Here is a 22594-nt window from a genome sequence, read left to right as displayed (position 1 = left end):
ACATTAACACTTGAGTGTACATTTTCAGGAAACCCTAATTTTTCTTATTTGTGCATTTCAGAGTAACTATATTGAACTGAATGAAATGAAAAGGAAAAAAAAAGAGTTTAAACAATGAAAACATCTCAAGAGGAAATCCATTATTTAGAATTGCACATTGAGGAATCTGTGTAAAACAAGTCAATTCAGAGTGTCGGACAACACTCATTTGTGATGTTTGAAATCAAAATACTGTTCGCATAATGCTTCTACCAGCAGGCAAGAACAGTAAATAAGGTTAATTTTTACTGACTGGTTCAAATGATAGACCGCAAAGTTTGTTAATATAGCTGACTGGTGTGTGTGTGTAGTGTATACAGATATATTTTAAAAGCTTATGTTTTATGCTCTCACTATGCTTGGGTTCTGTACACAGAGTTTTAAAATTTTATGTATACTTTGCAGCATTCATCCATTTGAGTCTTCACTCCTGATGAGTTAACTAAAAGAAGATCCTTTCAACATTGCAATGTTTTCCCCTATTCCTTTGCATCACTATTTTCCTTGTTTGTTATATAATAAAGGATTGGTGGGTTTTGTTTTCTAGTTCTTCTATGCTCTAATCATACTTATAGTACCCTGCAATCTTTAAAAAATTACTGCCGGCTTTACTCTGGAAGAAAACAGTCCCCTGCCTACCACTGTGAAAGAAAGAAGTTTAACATATTAATTTTTCTTTTCAACTTACTTTTGGAGGAAAGCATGTGTCTTTCTTAAGTGGAGTAACTATTTACGTCTGCTTTACTTTCTTCCAAACAAATGATGTTTCTAAATCCTTTGGCAGCAAACTTGCTTAAGGTAATTAATTCAAAACAATCCAAATCTAAGAGAATTCCTTTCAAATAGATATAAACTTGCTATTATTTTTTACTGATCAATAAGTTGTCAAAAAATAGACTACATAAGCTGTTAAGTAAATTGAATTACAGAATGTGCTACTTGTAGGGGAAAGTGGACACCTTTGTTGGGTGTCTGTCAGTGTACCTTTAACTGATACTGCACTTTTCATTGTATTTCCTATCCAGCAATAATTACATATAGTGTTCTCTTGCATTATTTTTTGTGCTTACTCTTACAGTATCCTTCCACGTGCTGTGAATGCCTAGTTAAAATAAGGATTGCTTTCAAAGCAAGTGACTTTTTATCTTAAAACATCTTGCTATCTAGTACACAATTCCTAAACAGCATTTATTTACTTGCAGTGACAAAGTTCATGTAAATGGCAAGATACTTTTTTGGTTTGTACAGCATAAGTGGGCACAGGAGAGCTCACTGTGAGTCATTTCAGAGCCCAAACCTGCTTTCATTTATATTAGGGGCTGATTTTGTATGTCTTTCAGTAGGATAGAGTAAAATACATGTCAGAATAGCTTCTCATTTAAACTACCTATTTAAATGAGTTCATAGAATTGTAATCCCCAGGCTTTTCTGCACTAACATCTCTTATGCCAAGCTTTGAGTATCGTATCAGGAAGCTTTTTGTAGTAACTATAAAAAATTAGATATCCATTTTTCTGCTTAATAATCTGTTAAGTGACCCTCTAGAATATGTGATGCTTAAAAATGTGTTATGAAATGACAGTACTGGAAATGAGAATAACTTGAACTTGTGCTGTTTTCTGCTACAGTGTTTGAGAACTATACTTTCCTGCTTTGAATCCCGACACCACTCCCCCAAATACTTATTTTTAATCTCTTCATAAACTGAAGCAGGCTATGTTCCAAAGCCAAGAACGGATCCTTTACTCTATGCTTGCATATTTCATTATGTTGCATAAATAATGCAAGTAAATCTGAAAGACACAAAAGCCACATAGCCACAGGTTGGCAGAACAAAGAAGCAGATACAAGAGATTAGGCTTCAGTGCTTGAAGGTGTAAAAGCAGAGTTAGGTTTAATACAAGACAAAAGCCCACACAATTCCAGTGGAAAACCTAGTTACTACAAAAGAAGAGGAACTGAATCAGCTTGCCAGTGTTGTTGCACTGAAAAGAAAGATTGTACCACCCCCTTTTCCAATTTCTGGTGTTCGAAAAGATTCAGGGTATTTGACTGTAAGGGAAAAGAAATTAGAGAAAATTGGTTCTCATTTGTCTTTGTTCATTCTTCTTCTGACTTTGCTCACTCCTAGTAGGATATCCAATTTTTTTTTTTAGTAAGAGAGCAGGATAGCTGTCCAGATGTTCTCTTAAATTGGAAAAAAGACAAAACTCAAGATTTCTCTAAAACAGAAGAGGTCTGGGCTTATATCCAAACAGGTTGATACTGCAATTCCTTGTTCCTTTTTGATGGGTTTTAGTTAACGTAGATTGTTCAAAAAGACATAAAAGCGTGACAAGAGGACAGGCTTGTGGCAGGTGAGTTTGTGCATGCTCCTATCTATTCAACTCTTATTTGTTAAACAAACTGGACAACCTAAGTAACAAGAATACTCCAAAACCAAGATATTTTCCTTAATGCTTCATGCCATCTGCAGCGTTTTTTTTTTTTTTTCCTGGGTGATATTTTTGTTGACATTAAAAAAAAATAAGCCAGGTCTTTTTCAGCTAGGGCAAAAGTACACCTTTCATGAAGTTTCAGTCAAGTCACACATTGTATTTGTATGACAGACTTTGTTTAGATTGAGACCTAGAATTTAATATCATTACACACTATGCTCTGCAGTTTTACCAATCATAACTAAAAGCATTTTTCTGTTGATATTCATAAGTTGGCATTGAGTGGCACTGGCAATTTTGACCATGAAAGAATCTTGGAGAATTCTTTTTATTGGCTTTTCTTAAATCACACGGTATGACTTCATTGTTTAATATGTACAGTTTAAGCATAGTAAAGACAACTCACTAGTTCTTAGGTTACCTATTGCAATTAAATATTGATAAAGGAAAAAAACACCTTCCAATACTCTGCAAATCTGTGTCTTTTCCCACTGTCATCAACTGTGTAGTTTTCATAAGAGACCAATGAAAGGGGCAATGCCTTTACAATGCGGGGGGGAGTGGGGGGAAAGCAGCACTTGATTTTTTTATCTTATGCCTTGGTTATCTCATGGTGGTTCTGATGAGCTAGGTAAGTCTCAAACAGTAGGTTTACAGGTCACTTCATAGAGTCAGTGCCCTGGCATTTTATGGCGTCCTAATGAGCCGTTAAACTGGAGATGAGATAATTAAATACGGTAACTCTGGGACAGTGTACGCGGTACTGACTCCAGCTCTCTGATTTTAGGTTCCTCAGAAGACGATGAGGTCATTCAAGAAGGTCTCCTCAGGCTCAGGTCAGTCTTCTCTACAGCGTCTTGTGTGGCTGACTGTGTATCTGTAAAACTGAGGGACTGCAGCACTTCTGTCCCGCTGACTCTGATGAACGTCATTACTGGGTGGGAGGGGGAAGAATCGCTAATTTTGTGCACAGGCTTCAGAGTTCTTGTTGGATGCAGTCTGAGTGCTCTGCTTCTGTAAGAAAAATAAACAATTACATAAGGAAAGTTTATTTACAGTAACCCCATGTCACATATCTGTCGCAAATGGGAGCCCACGGGTTTGTATGAGCGCTGCGGGACCACCACCCGATGGGCGCACACACCTCAGTCGCTGACTAAAATTTATACTCGTGGAGTTATTTTCGTGCTGCTGTCACATTACCGCCACGCACCTCCTCCGATCGCGACGCCTCACCAGGGCCGCCCGTCCAGCCCCCTTGCCCGCCCGTCCAGCCCTCCTGTCCGTCCGTCCAGCCCCCTTCCCGCCCGTCCAGCCCCTTTGCCCGCCCGTCCAGCCCCCTTGCCCGGGCGCCCGCATGCGCGGGCCGGGGCGCGGAGCTCCCCGCGGAGCGGCGCTGCGCGCCCGAGGGAGGAGCGCGCATCCCGGGGATACCCGTGAGCCTCCCGCACCGCGGGACGCGCTCCCTACAGCGGTGGGCGGCCTGAGGCGGGCGATGGCAGGCGCCGGGTGTTGCCTGTGTGCTGGGGCGGGAGGAGCTGTCCGTGCCACCGCCGGGCTGGCGCAGGCGAGAGCGCCTGGGCAGTTGCCCGTCGGGGGAGGATGCGCTCCCCGCTGGGACACGCACACCAAGCCCCGGTGCAGCAGTCCCGCCTGAGGAGACGGGCAGGAGCGAAAGCTCCCGAGGCGCGGACTCGCCCGCTCATGGTCCTTGCCTGCCGAGCGGGGGACGAAGCGGTGACACCGGGCCGGTCCCTCCGCGAGGGCCAGTCTTCCCTGCGGGGCGTTAGCACTCTCAGACGGTCTCCCGCGACTGCTTCCAGAGCCTCCTTAAATCCCCCGGGGAAGCGGCCGCTATCAGTTGCAAATCCGCAGCTGAGAGACGGTTAATGTACGTGAGACCACATCCTGCATCCGAGCTCTCCGAGTGAGTGCCTCCCGCGTCCTCCTGCCCGCGGGTCATGCGCGGGATCACAGTAATTGACAGTATTTTTAGGACTCCCCCGCAAACCGCCGGCACGGCCAGCAGATGCACGGACGGCAGAGCGAGACCGCGCCGCACCCACGGCCGCCGCTTCTCGTTTCGACTGAAAGTGCCCGTAAAGCTCGTGCTTGAAACCGCGCTCCGGCCCCCAGTTCGAGCAGTGGTGCCTGCGAACCTCGGCGAGGGCCGCCCCCTCCCCGTGAGGGAGCAGAGGCGGACTCCGGGCACCCAGGAGCGCCCGTCTTGGGTGTGACGGCTGAGGAGCGCCGGGAAAGCTGAAAAACCGAGCTCCTGCGGCGGGCGGGAGTGAGGGGAGAGAGGCGCTTTCTGCGCCCTGAAACTGCATTTCCCGAAAAGAGCCGCGGTTCGGGACGGGCGCGGTGCGAAGGCGCCTCTATAAAGCCTGTAACTTCATACCCCGCAGTCGCACGTCGGGCAAACCCCGTCCCTGCTCGATCCGAGCCGTGGCAGCGCGCAGTTGGGCCGGCGCTGTGTTTTGTTAACAACAACAAATTTAAAATTACGTATTTTCTACTATTAATGCACGCGATTAAAAGGGAGGGTAATAAGCCCGACCAGGGGAGCTGGCGGTGTCCTGAGCGCGTCCGACCCTGCTGTCCCAAAGGCGCGGGAAGGCACGCCGCCACGTCCCCGCTGGGAAGAAGCCAGTGTTGAACAGAAGCCCGGTGGCAAAGCTCGACTCTCGCCCTGCCCTGCGCCCGGGGGGCGCGCAGCGGTGGGAAGCGGCCTCTTCTCCCCGCGAGCGGCACAGCCGCGCCGGGAGCGGGGCCCGCCGGGCTGGTGGCCACCCCCGCCCTCGACCCGGGCGCTGCGCGGCGGCGGAAAGGGAAAGCGGCTTTGGCGCCCAAAATGTAGGTGAGAGGGTTTTGGCGGGAACAGCTCCGCACCGGCACAGCCTCCCGCCCGTAGGAGCGGCGGGAAAGGCCCCCCTCCGACCGCAAATCTAGGAAGAGCCGGTTTCGGTAGAGACCGTGTAGAAAAACACGACGAGCATCCTATTCGGTCCAACATCGGCGGGGCGGCGCCGAGCAGCCAGGCCCGGGCAGCGGAGGAGAGGGGGCAGGGGCGCCCCGGCGCCGTCCCTGCCCCTCCTGCCTGCCCGTCGGCGAGGAGCGCTGGCTGTGCTTTGAAATGGGAAGTGGTGGCAGCACCCCGAGCTCTGCTTTCAAGTGTAAAACACGCGTTTTGTTTCAAATGCACATGGCTCCGTCGTTTGTTTGGATTTTTGTAGTGAGGGTTTTTTCCTTTTTTTTTTTTTTTTTTTTTGAGGTGGGAGTCTGTTTTGAGAGGGCGAGTAGTGGTTTTGGGTTTGTTTTTTTTTTTTGGGGGGGGGAGGTTGTGGGGTTTTTGACTTATTTTGGTTTTGTTTAAGGGAATAGAAGAAACCGAAGTTAGGACTTTAAAAGTTTTAGGAAGGTGACAAATGGGAAATCCAACACCACTGGTTTTGGTTACATAGTTTCAAGCGAGCTCTTGCTGTGCATGTAGGAAGACAATGATTCCAGCTTCCTATAATTGTCTTCACCAAAATTAGCATCTCTGTAGCGAAATACAAGGATAGAAATAGTTGGTGGGGTTTTTTTTTTAATATCTAAACCATTACCATTTAACTATTTTTTTTCCACGAACTGGCTTGTTCCGTAGGGGTTTTTTTCCCTCTTCCCCCCTCCCCTTCTTTCAGAATGAATTTTGGGAAGGGTGTTGGTTGGGGTTGGGGTTCCTTTTTTTTCTTCTTTTTCCCGGAGAGTTCCCAGCTGGCAACAGCTCTCTACCTTCCACAAAACTTGAAAGGCTGATGTCCCTTGCAGGAAATGAATGAGTCGATAACATCTGACACCGGTGACCAGTCCAGTGACCCCAACCTTAATTCCACTAATACTGGAGGCCTGAAAATCTCAGTAAAGACACATTGCAAATCCCACCTCCCTCCATTTTACAAAATCTGCACTAATTTTGCAACATAAGAAAAATTTTGCAACCAATATATTTACATTCATTTATTTACGTGGTTTTGTAGCCTTTCATTTCTTCATCGAAGAACATATTATACTGAATTTTCTTTTCACTGAAATTTGCTAACAAGACATTTTGTCCATGTAATGAACTCAATCAACTCGTTTGTGTCTGTTTAACCAATATTCTAGGCTCCAAGGGGGTTTTTATAACAAATGCCGGTAAAATAAATAAATCTTTAAAAAATAAAGACTCTTAAAACTTTATATTAAACGGGTACTTTCTGTCTTTTCGAGGGGAGGGGCAGAGAGATCTTGAATTTTATAAATGTGCCTTTCTGCCACAAGAAACGTAGTCTCGGGCACTTCAAGTAAGAGGTGTAAGGATTGTTTTCTTCCGGTATCTTAATTTCTTGTTCATAACGGAGGTGTCACGTGTATTAAAATCTCGTACATTTATTATAAATTAGATATCGTCCGGGTCATAAGATCCAAGCATATAAAATTACTGGAGATTTAATATTGTAAAATAATCGCTACTGTAAGGGGGGAAGGGAGGTTATGAGCCAAAAGCGGTGGTATGTTGCACGAATGCGTAAGGCAGGTCAGTGTAGGAAGTCGACCTCACTGTTGAAATAACCTATAGGAAATTTACGGTTGAAGACTGCAAAGGAATTTCAGGATTTAAAGCTTCTGCTCCACTTGCCAGGGTGCTTGTATTTGTACACTCTTGCCCACCCTCGCTTCTTTCTTGCAAACGATCACACGGAGCCTCCACCTTGGTGTTTCACACAGAAATGAGGCACTAGCGGGGGAATTGACGCTTTCCTGAAAGGCAACAAAGGGAGTAAACAGGCCCATGGGGGCAAAGGCGTTCCCCTTAATTGGGCAGACTGATCGACGCCACTTCGCAAACAACAGCAAGTGCTTTGCAAATGCATAAGCCCCTTGCATTCAGGTTCTGCACGGATCAGTTTGTTGCCTTGGCTTTTGTTTGTGTGTCCTTGGGATAAGAGAGGATGCTGGGGGGAGGAGGGAGGGGACTAATAAGAAAGTCAGAGTCCAAGATTTAACAAGATATGGGCAATGTTTAAAGGAGATATATTATACACATACACACACACACATAGATACATATAAAAAATACCGGATGGAAAGCGAGGTTAATGCGAGTAGATGGTGATGAGGACAAAATACTTTCATCTGTATCTTTACACTAAAGGAGATGGACAGATGGAAAATAAAACTAATTCTCCCTAATTGCTTGTTTATTTTTCACGTTTATAAAACATTAAAAGCATTTGGCCATGCGTCCAGCAACGAGAAGGGCTGGAGGGCAGGGCCATAGCTGTGTACCTGTGAGCGCGGAAGGGGAGTGCCTTTGCAAAGGGGCTGCTACTAAGCCCGTTACACATCACACATTTCTTTTCCGAATTGGATTCCCAACTCCCGCTGGCAGTGAAGACTTAAAACAGCAGTCCCCGGTCAGCGTTATTTCTCCCCTCTTTGTCCTCTTCCCCCGAGGCTTTTTTTTTTTTTTTTTTTTTTTTTCCGCCCTCTTCTCCAGTAAATCCCTCTCTCTGTCAGTCCTCTCCCAACTGCTGACTGAGGTTCACTCCAATTCTCGGCTTGAAAACTGGGCTCTTATTTAGGAAGTCATTAATCACATCCCCTCCCCCGGAAAGAGATGGCGGAGAAACCTGTGAAGTACAATCCCTCGCCCCATCCCCCCTCCAGAAATGTTGTGAAACGCTAGATCTCCGCACATTCTGGGGCATATTAAGGTGATATCGCGTTTCCGGCGCGCTTTTAATTTGAATGCGAAATTAGTAACGATCCAGTTGCGCATCTGCCCGCGTTATGCGCAGAGGGTGCCACAGATGCCTGCCGGCGCTCCCCGTGCGTGTCTGCACACACGTGTGTCCCTGGTCCGCGAGCATCTCGCCCTGCTGTGCGTGCGCGGAGCCCGCCTGCGGTGGGCACAGATACCCCCATAATCTCCTCCGCACGGCCGCCCTTGCGCGCAGCTGTTGTTCAGTGGGCTGTATCTAGAAACACACGGATCTTCCTACGGATTTGTGCATGCACGGGAGGGCAGAAACCCCAGAATAATACGTCATCTCGATTTCCCGTAAAGAAGCGTGCAGATTAGCTGTCCGAAAAGGAAGGGGGGGAAGAAAAAAAAAAAGCGCCGTGTTGGAAATTTCTTGTTCATTCATAAATTATTTTGGTGTGTCAGGCTACTTGAAATGGCGATTGGCTGCTCCTGCCTCCTGCCAACCCCTTAAGGATCCGATGCGAAATTAGTAGCAAGAAAGCATGTAATTGACCGAGTCACGTGTGCGCAGGGGGCCAGAAACGGAGCGAGAGAGACGGGAAAAAATCAAAAGAGGGAAAGCACATTAGACCATGCGAGCTAAATTTGCGATCGTTCAAAATCAGGATGTTAGATTAATGCAGAAGACCACTTCGATCCACAGGGAAAGTTTTCATCTCACGAGTTTGGAGCAGAGGGCCCGTGGGGCAACATGGCCGAAGGTTAATTTTCTTTTTCTATTGTTTTACTATGATTTTCGCTCGCTCGCTCGCTCTCTCCCCCTCTCCTCCCTCCCCCCACCCCTTTTTAACCCAACTATGCATTACCCTTTTTTAGCAGCTCGCGCAAGGGGGCTTTCTCCAAACCCATTGTTACCCAGCTCAGAAACTGTTCCGTACCGCCCACACCGATTCACAACTTGAAAAGCTTTCAGGGGGCTATTGTTTGAATTGTTCCTGTTTGATTAAGCACAGTTGCAGTGGTGGGATGAGAAAACGGCCGTACACCTGTCCCAACTTTAATCGAAAGTTTATTCCAAGGAGGGATGGATACACTTTGGAAAATAGTGGTTTCGGCGCTGCATGTGCAATAACCAGTTGTGCAATCTACCCAATTTTGCTTATTCTCTCTCCTCCACCCCTCCTCGGCCGGCCTCCCCCCTCGCCCCCCCGGTCCTGCGCCTTGGGAGGAGAGACTAATTGGGCTGAGAATTTCTGTTGAGAAATGGGATCGGTCTTAAACCAGCAATATTCAAGTAAAGTATCGCGTTCCGTGCTGTAATGTGGCTGAAAGATGGAGTTAAATGGAAAAATACACGTATGTACAGAAACGTGGGCTGCCCTGGGCTCAGAGAGAGGGAGAGCCTCCGTGCGCAGTGTTTCCTCTCTGTAACCTCCGGTGATTTAATTTTTTTACGTATTTTGGGGAGAAGGTTGTTTATTTTACGATTTAGGAAAGATACGCACTCTTCGCTGTTTGCTTTTTGATTTTGTTTTGTTTGTCCCCCTTTTTTCCCCCTGTTCCGTTTGTAGTAACTCCTCTATACAGCGGCAAAAGGATGTTACCAGAATTTAACTCTTTGCTTTGCATCTTGTTCCTCTCTTCCTTCTTTTTCTCCCCCCTTCCCCCCCCCACCCCCCGCCTTTCCCTCTTCCTCAGCAGGGGCGAGTAAAGGTGGAGACGAACCCGGGAAGTTGCCGGAGCAGGAAGAAGAGGAGGAATCCCAGGTTTTGCACGGAACCGGCCATTGCAAATGGTTCAATGTGAGAATGGGATTCGGGTTCATCTCCATGAGCAACCGAGAGGGAAGCCCCTTGGAGTCTCCAGTTGATGTCTTTGTACACCAAGTAAGACCCGTTTTTGTCTTCTATCTCAGCCTGACACATTTGGTTGAGCTCACAGGGACTCCGGTTTTATGTGAAGAGAAGTAACCTATTTTTTTCTAGGTATTTAAGTGTATCTGTAGTTAAAGAGTTGCCCTAGGTAGTGGTTTTGTTGGCAGTGTACAATTTGAGTAAATAAGGTCGTTAGATTGTGCTTAGTCTCTGTCGCTGGTGATTTGTGCAAGGGGATAATGTTTCTTCATATCTTCCTCCTAGGTTAGAAAAGTCTCCTGTGGTTTTTATTTATTTTCAAATGTCACACTTTTTAACAAGGTTTATCATTTGTCACCAGACTGATCAAGAGCAGATATGCCTTTCCTTGGAAACTGTTTAAAATCAAGCTGGGAAAAGGATAAATAAATGTCGGGTTTCATTCAGATAACATTTGAGTACAGTTTTAAACGGTTTACTTGTAAACCTCGAATTACTTTTTAAAAGCTCATCTGAGATTAGTTAGTGAAATTAAGACATAATTATAGTGTTATTTTGCAGTAATTCAGACCTGTGAGTGTCCCTGTGGTGATACTCTGAAGCGTGTATGTGGTTTCGCCGGTTGATTTTTAATTATTCCTTTCTAGGGAGAAAAAAAAAAGTAATTATTTAAGTATTCAGACCAAAAGCAGTGTCTCTGTAAGGCTGTTGGGGAGACAAGGGGTGTATGGTCCATGGTTTTATTTTTAAGCACAACAGCATGGATGGTTTCGTGTTTTGAATGTGGAAACTTTTACTTTCATGTAAAAGAGTTTCAGATGCAAAATACGTACAAAATGATAAGGGAACTTTTTTCGAGATCTGTACTGTGTTTTTTGAAGAAGGAGCATGTGTAGACCTTCCCTGCTCCTTCTGTAAGTCTCCCATTGCAACAAGGCTATTTTGAATTTCACCTATCTTCTCTGTGATCAGAGAAGAGAAGAGAGGAATCAGGTAAAGAGACCATTTTGGGGTTGGCTAGGGCCATGTTAGGGAGGCAAAAGGCATCTTTTTACGTGGTTGTCCATTTTCTATGACGTTTGCAATGACGGTGAAGGGGGTGTTCCATGATTATATAGTGACTCTCTTTTAATGATGCATTTGGTGGTCTGGCTTTATTCTGCAGTAAATTTGTCAGGCTTTTTTAAAGCATACACCTCTGATTAGATTAGCAAAAAGGTGGCTGAAACTTCTAAAGAAACTGCTGCTGTGGCCTGTTGCCTTGCAGTGTGTGGTGGGGTGGATTTCTGGTCTTGCTGCCTTACATGTGCCCTTGCACCTAAGGGCCTGCACTTCGGTATAGTTGCTTGCATTTGGAATTACGTACAAGGTGTAGAATCCGATAGTGAACTCACTAAATTCCTACACTTCCTGCTTTGTACTGGCATATATAAGCTGCCCCCTCTTTAAGCTGCTGCTTTTTCTCATTAGAACTGAATGAATGAAACACTTATCAAATAAGGAGCAGTCTTCCCCCTTTTTCACCTTTTCTTCCTTTCTTTGTATCTTTTTAAGTCATGAAGTTGCTCTTTACAGTTTTATAAATTTACTTTAGAGATAAACACCCCCTTTTTTTTAAAGTAACTTTGTGCTAATGTATGTCATTCTTTTGCTTCTTGAATTGTAGAAGACAAATATTTGAAACATAGCAGTGCTGTTAATAAAAAACACATTTGGAAACAAAGATATTCTTAGAGTTGTGGAAATAGAGAAGTATTGAACTGCATGATAACCTGATACATTTAAGTAATACTAGACAAGGTTTTCGGTTTCATAATGGAAAGTAGTCATAGAAAATAATAAAGTAGTAGTAAATTTGGAAGTCTCTATTGAGTTGTGTCCCCTGAAGGAGGGGAAAAGAAGGAAATGTTAGACAAGTTTGTTTATTACAGTTTAATAATCTACAACTTATCCATACCTTTGGGTTTCTAAGACATACCACAGTGTAATGCAGTGAAAAATACCTTGTTTCATTTCATGTTAACTGTGTGCCTCAGTCATTTTGAGTTTACTTAGAGATAGGTCTTACTGAGTGAAGTTATTATTAATATTTCTTACAGCAAAGAAAATAATGTTTCTCATCATTTTCTTTCTGGTGAAGTCTAAGGTGTATATATCTAACTTCATGGTGACATGAATCTTCTTTCCATCGGATTTCTGTGTAATATAATGGGGGAATCTATTGTGTTTCAGAGTACGTTTTAGATAATTGATATTGCTACACAGAATGCTTTGTGTTAGCTAACTAGCTGACCAGTTCTAGCAGTAACAGCCAGAGCATAAAAATGTCTTTAAATCTGTAATGTTATTTAACAGTGCTGCTTGTACAACTGTTGCCTGCACACTGATTGGACCCTATTCCTATTGGTTTCATTAATCTGAGAAAATTTGTCATGTAAAGGGTCCTTTTTAAGGCAAAGATGTTAGTTTATTAATCTGTTGAAACAAAATACTACTGTTCAAAACTGCCTTGAAAACACTTCATCATTTATGTGTGCGCAGATAGTGTTGCATGCATTCATCCACTCATTCTGCAGTGTTTGTAGCTACTAGTATAATTTTATAGAATTAGGCAGTCTGAGCAGAGGAGAGAAGCTTCTAGTTTACTTAGTCAAAGTCCTGTCAAAGCTAGCTTGAACCCTACAACAATATTTTTACTTTCCTATCTTACCTTTTTTGGTGAGGTTATGCCCAGTTTATGAGATCTTGCTATAAAAACTTACTGTATGTCAAGTCAAAATTCCTGTAATAGTTTAAGCTCATTATACCTAGACTTTTGAGCTTGCAGTAAGTAATTTTGCTTTCTTCTTGGAGTTCCCCTTTAGCTGTGTGTGGATTATACTCACATTTTTCTAAAGTGAGTGCTTTGTTAATTGTATATATTGGTACATTTTTAGAGGACCATGCTTTTGTTTGGACTTCTCTTCCCCTTCACCCAATGAAAGACCTGTTCACAAAAAAGCTGCAGTATTGAGTTTTCAACCCTGCCTTTTAAGTCCCTCCTTTGGTGTTAATAATTTTGATTGATCTTCTCTGAACTACCTTCAGACTGTTGTTACCCTTCTGGTAATGAGGTACCTAGAGCTGGATGCATTATTTAAGGCAGAAACACGTCAGCCATTATATATGTGCATCTGTGTGTCTACAGTGTAATTTGGTACACTTACACATACCCACACTCTTTTCCTTTTTAACTTTATTCTGATACAGCTTATATCTTTAAGTTGTTTGTTTGAGTCATTCAGGGTCATATCAAAATTACAAGCTCTAAAAACAATTTGATTTTTTCAACAGAAGCCATGCTCAATGCAGCAATGTGCCAAGTCCTGTGTTTCTTTTGAAAAAAAAAAAAAAAAAAGGAAGAGTAGCAGTGATAGTCCTTTGTAACATTTTTAAATCCATGGAATGTGCACCTTACTGAATTTAGCTGAATGTTGTCATACGTGCTCTTAGTAGGTTACCATGGAATGAATAAAATAGCTTCTTTCCCTTTTGTGATGTGAATTCTGGACCTAGTTATGTGTGAGTGACTCTTATTAAATTTTAGAAAAAGATCTATTTGTCAAAGGGTAAAGCAGACTGGAGAGGTGAAGTGAGGGAAACCTTTTGTGGTGCACAAGAAAAAAGGTTTTCAATGCGAAGAACTAAGAAGAGCTGAAGTTCTCATAGAATCAGAAAAGGATAATGTTTGTTAAAACTTCTTTTGCACATTCAAAATTGTACCCAACTTAAATATGTACTACTTTTTTTTTTTTTGGATGGCAGTAAGGCAAAAATGCTGCATATTCTTTTTTGCACACACTTTGTACAGATCAAGTTAGAAACAAGTCTCTTTTCCTTTGCCTAGCATGAAGCCCAGATGTTAAAGATGATAATGGACTGTAGGGTGCTGAACGTAAACAGATGCAATTAAATATGCATTTGTGAGTATCAAGGGTTATAAATTTATGTCTGTTTCTCAGTAATGTAGTTTTTCAGGATGGGGTGGATTGTTCAGTTTAGATGGAGTTTGTTGGGACATGGCTCTGTGGTCCAAAATTCTTACCACAATAAGGGATTGATACAGGATTTCTGAACTGAGACCTTAAACACGATCCTTCTTTGGGATCCTCTTTTATGAGATGGGGAGAGGAAGGAAGGGAGGAGCAGCATATAGGAGCTGGTGTATTTTGTTTTCTCATTAAAAGGAACATAGTTGGCTTGAAAATTTTCACTTTCATCTGAACTTTCTTGCTGTTGATACAAGTTACTGTTACTACAAATTTTGATAAAAATGGAAAACACCCTTTTTTCTTTCATTGAGTGCTTCTGTACTGCACTATCATTTGTGTATTATAAATATTGCTCTTATTGTTTCAAGTACCTATATCAAAAGAAGGAGGAAAAATTACTGAGACTATTTTGACTATAAACAGAAGAATAAATGGAAAATGAGACACATAAGCAGCATCTGAACAGTCTTTTCCCTTAATGTGACCAACTGTCCTTTTCAATGATGAATCAGATGCCTGTTCTTTGAATTCCTAGTTTTTAGGCATAGTTGAACTACTTTTTCTAGGACAGAGTAGGGCATGGGATTATACACTCAATGCTGACTTTCTTATATTGTGAGCACATGTGATCCCGTGCTTTTTCAAGGATGCATTCATTCTTTTTCATTTTTGTTTTATTGGGAGCCTTTAAAAACTATTTAATTGCTCAGGATAACTGGAAGTCCTGGGCAAGCAAGTGGGATCAGTATTTCATTGCTCCTTATGTTTAATATGACATAGGAATGTCTATTTGGACTGTAGAAGTCTCCATGCAGAGTATGCTATTACAGACTTGTCATCTTTGACTTCTGCTGGGGACCAGGCAGGCCCAGTCCTAATCAAAACAGAAGTGGCTAGCAGGATTTAGGGAGGGAGGCTGAGGAAGGAAGCGAACGGGGAGTAAACGTGTGTCTGCAGTGAGCATGTGTACGGGAGATCCGACAGGGATCAGACGCGGGTGGCAAAGTCTGCTCAGCAGCCTCAGCGCATGTAGTGTCCGTAACGGGATGGAGCTGCTGGAGACCCGGAGCCAAGCTCTGGCACACACCAGCTGGGCTGCAGCATGCAGAGAAGTGATGGGGACCACTGATTTGTGGTGTGGAGTGCTACAGCACTGGGATTTTTTTTTTAATAATTTATTCTGTCTACTAATTACTGTACAAGTTAGTATCGTGTATGGACACATAGATGGCAAAATACTTCCCTGACAGCTTGATGGTTTAGGATGGTTGTCTGAAGAAACTAGCAATTTGGTTGTTTGAATTACAGAGCTGCCATCTTCTGAACCTTCCAGAGTTCATCTATTTACCTCTAACCCAAACACTGTAGTAAATTTTTATTAGTAAATCTATGTAGTATTTAGGTGAATGGCAGCACCATTAAACCTAAGTGATGTTGAATCAGATCAGATTTTGCTGAAGAGTTTTGAACCTTGCACATTAACAAGCAGAAGTCACAAGTGGCCCAAAGGCAGAGGGTTGCAGTGGGACAACTTTGTCTTAAGAGGTGTTTCCCTCTTTGGCAGAGCAGTAAGTGCACCCTTTCCAGAGCACGCTATCCTCCTTTTCTCCAAGACTGAGGAAGTTGTGCACAGGGGTTGGGATACTGGAAGGAAGAGGATATTTTGTCTGGGACACAAACATAAGATATCAAAGCAGATACATGAACCGAAGCTAAAAGGAAATGAATTGTCAAATTGGGAAAAATGTTGTTATTGTTGCTTGTTCTGGTTTGCAACTACCTTACTGAGGTAGTAGGTATATTTAGAGACATCCAGAGTTTTGTTTCATGCTCTTTACAAAATATACTCCCATGTAAATATTGTTTAATTCATCTGCCTTAAGTAAAGTAATTGCAGTACAGGCCTTCATTGCAGTAAAGGCCGGCCATATTTCCCCACTAATCAACAGAAGCAAAATAAGGCCCACCAGTTTCTACAAAGGTATATACAAGTGACTGTAAAGATGTCATTTAAGAAAGATTCTAGGAACTACAAACTAGAGGGTAAAGACCATTTATGATGTTTGTTAAAACCAACACAAATAAATAAGGACATACTGTTTACATTTTTAATTCCCTGTATGTAGGGGTGCTGGTTTTTTGCCTTTTTTAAAATCAACTGCAAGTAACCAGGACTGTTAGAGAGATATTATGTGATGCATGGCTCTTTTTAAAGGACAGTTCTTCAGGACAGATTTGGACTGGCTTTTGCTAGATGGATATCACGGGCGAAAGCAGTAAATCCTTAAATTGCTTTTACATCAGCAGAGTATCCCTAAACAACTCTGCATGGAAGGTGGGGAAGTGCTTCTGATTGCTTGAGCCTATTTAGTTGGAGAAACTGGTGTCCAGGCTTTTCCTCAGATTAATTTGGCTGGTTCTGACTTAAAATGGAGGAGGGGTTAACTGCTTGCGAGATAGCTAAAGGGAATTCCAGATCCCCTCTCCAGAGGTGGCTTGGCTGCTTGTGGAGCAGCTGTGGAACTTGCTGCAAGCTTCACAGTCTGCTGTACTATGGAAAACTGGCACTGAATTTGATTTTTTCCTAACATGCAAAGCTGTAACATGCAGCAGTTCAGCAGCTGCTCTGCAAGCAGCCAAATAAGGCTTTGCAGTAGATGTGTGAGGTGAATAGGTGGAGGCTTAAACTCCTACAGCCACCCTTCTCAGTGGGTATCCTACGGACATGACTTGACTTTTACATTTGACAGCAGTGCAGCTGCCTCAGTAAGCCTCAAGACCTTTTCTGTCACTCTTCACGTTGGTCTAGGATAAGTGCTTGTGGGACTGCATTGCAGACTCAGCTGGGGAAATGCTTGTATCTGATTTTTGTACCATTTTTCATATCAGAGAATCCCCATGATCCCCACAAATAAGGGTGGGCAGTGTTGGCACCATGGAAGGGTGGCCAAGGGTGCAAGCAAGCAGCATCCAGGTGAGGTGAAGGTACTGGAGGAAAGAGCTGGAAGCTACTGACACAGAAATGTGAATGAAACTGCAGTCTCCTGGTGTAAAATAGCAGAGTTCTCGGGTTGCCACCTTCAGCTGGGGATGGAGAGATGACAAAAGTGATAATGACTTTCCAAGAAAAAGGGCACTTGAGGGTAGTGGAATGAGTACAAGCATCTGAGCTCTCTCTGGAAGTGAAATGTTTCAGGAATCTTTGTGTCACACTTCAGTCTTCAAGTTTCTCTTTTTCTTGTTTAGTGATTACAGTTCAGTGGTGGCACTGGAATATATTGATTGCAGTTTTACAAAAAGCACTATTTATAAGTCAAAAAAAATCAGGGAATTTTTGATTCATATAAATATTATGTGGGCTTTTTCTTCTACAGAACAGAAATAAGCATATTTACAGGGCATGTTCATAATAATTTGGATAGATCCTTTTAGCAGATAGGTGAGATCTTAGTGAAATGAGTTGATAATCTGGAAAGTACAGCTCTTTAATTATTCGGTATGTATGGAATTTCAACTTTGAAAATTAAATGCATCCAAACGTTTGAGATTATTTGTGTGAGAGTTTGTAGAATATTCTTGTTCTATTATCAGTGCAGGAACCAAGAAAATCACACAGTTTCCATTCCAAAGTTCTGATCTGGTGCTAGAATTGCATTTTTTGGCAGGAGGAAGGCTGAAAAGTTTGGATTCATTTTTTAGCATCATAAGTCAGTATTTTCACTAGTTAAAATTGTTTAACACATAAAATCTGAGTAAAGGCACATGTAATCAATATTTGGAGTGTATGAATTTATCTACAAAATCAAAGTAGTATTTCATTACTACAACAGGTCTTATGCTCTGTCAGAAAACACAAATGTTGTTGTTGCATTCACGAATGTGTAATTCTCATCAATTTAGCTGATAGTGGCTTTCCCATCAGAGATAATCTGTTCCCAGAGAGGCCTTCTTTTAATTTTTCATGGTAATTTTAAGGTATGCAGTGTTGAGAGAATTTTTTTTTTCTTGATTGTTTTTATAATAGTGCCACGTGAGGCTACTTTAACATTTGTGTTACAACTCTCTGTTTATGGTCATATAAATATATGCACCAAAATAAACCCTGGTCTGAAACTGAGACTAAAAGTGATGGCCACTGTGTACTTTAAGGAGATTAGAATAAGCATCATTCTGTATTTTTTTTTAAAGTACAGGTGTCTTTAAAATCTCTTAATTGTGCACATGTGCTATAGTTTAAAAAATGTTTTCTTTCATTTTACAGCTGTGTTTTGCAAGGTAATAGTCAAAATCTTGGTTGGTTTTATGAGCTATTTGTAATAATACAATCTTAGGGGAAATAAGGGGATTTAAAAAGCCTCTGCTGACTACATGTAGTAATTTCTGAATATTTTTAGACTCCTTGTACTGGAAATACTAGAAATATATAAAAGTAGTAGTATGGAATGTACCTAATAGACCCAAGCTGACTTCTGTAGATGTTGAATTAGACCCCCAACTGCCTCCTCTATTTAACATATATATTGTTATCTCACCCAGTTTAATTACCTGGTCTAAGGCATGCAGATTGTACATCCTGAGAGTCAGCCATTTTTGACACTAAAGTAGGATTAGATCCAAGAATTATCCACGAACTTGTTTGCTGCCCTCTTTCCCAGATATTAAATATAGTAGTACATCAGGTGAATGGAAATTTGAGAATTGTTTCAACTGTGAACAAAATTCCTTTTCCTTAATGTAATGGAACTATAACATCTCTTTTCTTCTTGTTGATATTACAGACCTGATGGCCAAATTCTGCTCAGTATTATCAAGTGAAGTGGTCCTACTGACCTATGAAACTTGTTCAATAAAATGGACAGCATTAGAAGTGGATTTTAAGTCTCTTACATGAATGCTTTTACTGGAAGTATGTGGTTTACAGGCTTTTGTTTTCATAAGGCTGTAAGTGTGCATTTTGTGCTCAAAAATGTGAGTGCCATACTGTGATCTGAGCTGTTCCCTGTACAGCACCTAAAATGTAGAATAGTAAACAGGGTTTGGGTCACTGTTGTTTAATTAAAAGTTGACTAAAAGTGGTACAACTTCTCAAGTTCGTGCATACATATTATGTTATGTATGTAATTTGTATATACTTTTCACAATATGCTACTTTTTTCTACTGTGAATGTGTAATATTTAATGCCTTACCCAAATTCACCTGACCGCTCAACTACCAGTCTGCTCTAATGCTAAGGTCTCAGGCTGATAATGTGGGTTTTTCCATCTTCCTGTTGAAAAATTGCTCAGTCCCAAGTAAGTTCCTCACAGTAGGAAAAAGCGGTAGAAGAAGTATGTGAAATGCCCCCAGTGTGGCAAAGACCCCTCACTGTGGCCACAGGCAGGTTCTGTTGAAGGTGAATGTGGTTCACCCTTGCAGTGAAAGTGCCTATGGGGTGTTGAACATTTACTGAGCCCTGTGCAGGGCCTTTGATTTCTAGTAGGGCTGATGGGATGCAGTAGGTACTGGGAATTTTTTTTTAAAAACCTTGTAACTTGCAGTATTGCATATCTGTGTTGACGAGGGGGAGGATGGGAGTCCTGCTGGCTGGATCCTTCATGATCTGTCTTCTTCCCGGGCCCTGATGTTAGGGATGTAAGATACCACTCAGAGTCACGGGAGAGCATTGACTGGTGGGGAGGAGGAAGTAGTGAACTCCTGCTCAGACAGGAGCAGGTGGACAGTTCACAGATTTGGAGACATAGTATAGTCCTCAAATATTTGTAAAAAAATTTCCATTTCACCACAGTGCTCAACAGGTCTCCAATACAGTGAATAATTCTCATTTGGCTGTGCTAAATCTGCTTTGTTTGCCTGCTTGGTTGTTTGGTTTTAGAGGTTTGTGTGCCTGTGTGTGTTAATTAAAGAAAGCACATTACATTTGTAATAGCTGTTTTGTATGAGTCAAAATCACATTTGTTCAATGTTTTCATGTAGCATGATTTGCAGAACTGTTTTAATGGGTGGGAAGTGTAGGGTAGAAGTGAACCCTGCAAGGAATGGATGGTTTCTTCTGCAGGGGTCTGTGTGGCTCTAGCATGCTGGCCGGTCTTAGCTAACAGAGCCTCCTGTTTGTTGTGTGTGATTCTGGTTTAGAAACTATTGCAACCTGGAAAAAAAAAAAAAAAAAAAGATAAAATAATTTTTACAAGTGTGTTTAACTGGATTCAGGAATTAGTGAAAATTGTTAAAGACAGACATTACTTGAGGGTGATTGATCTGGATGTGAAGCAGATGCATTAATAAACAAAGAAACTCCTAATTTCTGGTACTGTAGGGAATTTTATATGTCACCATTAACTTTGCAGGACTAGTCACAGAGGACTGTGGGATTGAACTGTAGAGAATGAGAGAGCATTTTTAAGGTGTATTGTTAAGATGAAAACAATATTCAAGATTTTTAGGCAGAAATATAGTACATCTGAAGATAAAATTTTTCCTTAGATTTGGAGGATTAGGATTTTGTTAGTGTTAGTTCCTGCTTTTGGGAACACTTAATGGAGCAGTAATTACCACATCTTTCACTAAGAAGTGCTTAATTATCCTGGACTATTAGTAGGTTATCAGATTCTCCTCTTAGCTATGCCTTCTCCTCCTCAAGAATTAAAAAAGAAAGTTTACCACATTCCAAAATACGATCTATTGGATTTGAAAATGTTTAAAATTATATAAATTCATGACACTGATTGAGAAGGTTCCTTTAAATTTGATCTGTGCCTACATTGTCTTCAGCAGAAATTATTAAAGACTTACATAAAAAATAAAAATGCATATTCCATTGTATATGTATTTACATTTAGTAACTACCTTTTTCAAGAACACAGATGCTTTTAAAATTAATCTGGAGTCTGCTTTGAGCAACATCTCGTTATCTTTAATAATGTAATAGAGAGATCCAGATTCCCCAAAGAATTTTTACATCAATCTTCATTAATTTATTTTTATTGTGCAATTACATATTTTTTTAAATGGCAGATTAATTTATTTTTGTAATATGGTTCCTTTTTTACTGACAATAATCATCAGTAGTTTATTGGGAAATGATGGCCCATTCCATGCTTATGTGGGTTTATTGTTAATCTTCACACAGTACTTCTTTGGATGATCATTCTTTAACTGGTGACAGCTGTAAATGGACTAAGATTAGGCTGTTGAAGTGGCTGCAGTTGGAGCATTTGGTGAAAGATGATTTTTTTTTTGTGTTCATTATTAGATAGTATAATCAATGTTTAAGATTTCCTGTGATCTACATATTAATATCTTTTTAATGGGAATCAGTATATTTTTTTTAATTATATATATAACACTGACATGTTTTTATAGTTATAATTTGATTTCTTTTTTTCTGTATGTCCATTACAAGGGATCTAAGCCAGCACTGGCCACAATAGGTGTCATGAAATGCACCTATAGTATATTATATTGTCTTAAGTGAGTTAATGGCACAAAATTATTGATCTTGTTGCAGTATTTCTGGTTTTAGGATGACAAATATAATCTATTTGTTAAATTCTTAAAAATTAGCAAACCTTAGCTTAGTTTCTGTTTTCTCTCTCCATCTGATGTGCATTTTGAAAGTACAGTATGTTTTAACTAAATTTCAAGGATCACATGTTACTAAGAGATGAAATGTTGAGCCAGGGGGAATCAGTGCAATAGTTGTCAAGGAGTTTCAGTGCATATGCACAGTTTGTCTCAAGGATTTTTTTCTGATCATTTCATTTGGGAGCTTAGATACTTAAACCAGAAAAGCTTGATTAAATAAATGAAAGGGGGGTTTGTGTGTATAAACTATCATTCAGTGGACTTGTTTTTACTATCTTTGTGAGAGCTTTGCAGTCTTTAAAAGGCCCTCAAAACAAATTCTATAACAGTATTTTTTGTATGAACTTATCATACATGAATGTTCATCTGAATTTCTTGCAGCACATTCAGCAGGGTCTTCATTAGTTTAAGCATAGCTGTACCATTTTGTGGACAAGTTTGAAATTCCTGGCATTTCAGGTCTAAAAGAGGACTTGGCAGATAATTATTTATTGATAGTATGTAAGAAACTAAAAATGTGTACTGATCTACGATTTTCTCCACTTAAGTGAACATATAAAAAATTCAGTACAAGTTTTTTGTTACTGTTTAATTCCAGTGATTTAACAAAGTTAATCTGAATTTGTATGTCTTATGAGCATATTGTTCTGGGCACACTAACATTTCACTGCCAAATTTTTAAAGACGATGGACAAAAAGCAAATTGCTTCCTTTTATTAAATCTGTATGGAAGTAAATTATCAAACAATAAGAGACATGCTAAATACAGGAGAAAGACGTTAATCCTTGCTTATTTTAATAATTGGTTTGTTGAAAAATACTGATTACATTTTTTAAACATAATTTTTACACATTTACTAAACAAAATAATTTTGTGTCAAAATTATTGAATTATTGAATTATTGAATTATTTGAAA

At 41.1% G+C, this 22594-nt stretch overlaps 1 protein-coding gene across 3 annotated transcripts in view; it reads left to right on the top strand.

Annotated features, from left to right (window-relative positions):
• Positions 1-3279: 3279 nt before the first annotated feature.
• The window catches only part of LIN28B (lin-28 homolog B), a gene marked incomplete at both ends in the record, with an annotated part of 87493 nt that continues 68178 nt past the window's right edge, over positions 3280-22594 (top strand). The window contains 2 exons of one of the 3 annotated variants that reach the window (XM_082300590.1): positions 3280-3313; positions 9913-10097. In XM_082300590.1, coding sequence (XP_082156716.1) covers positions 3280-3313; positions 9913-10097 — 219 coding nt within the window. Of the gene's footprint in view, positions 3314-9474; positions 9506-9909; positions 10098-22594 lie in introns of those variants that run through there. The other 2 variants (XM_082300588.1, XM_082300589.1) reach the window with 2 other exon arrangements.

The sequence above is a fragment of the Coloeus monedula genome (assembly GCF_965178545.1).
Source record: "Coloeus monedula genome assembly, chromosome: 2".
Lineage (NCBI taxonomy): Eukaryota > Metazoa > Chordata > Aves > Passeriformes > Corvidae > Coloeus > Coloeus monedula.
Note: the sequence above shows the minus strand (reverse complement) of the source record. Positions and strands in the feature narration are given on the sequence as shown.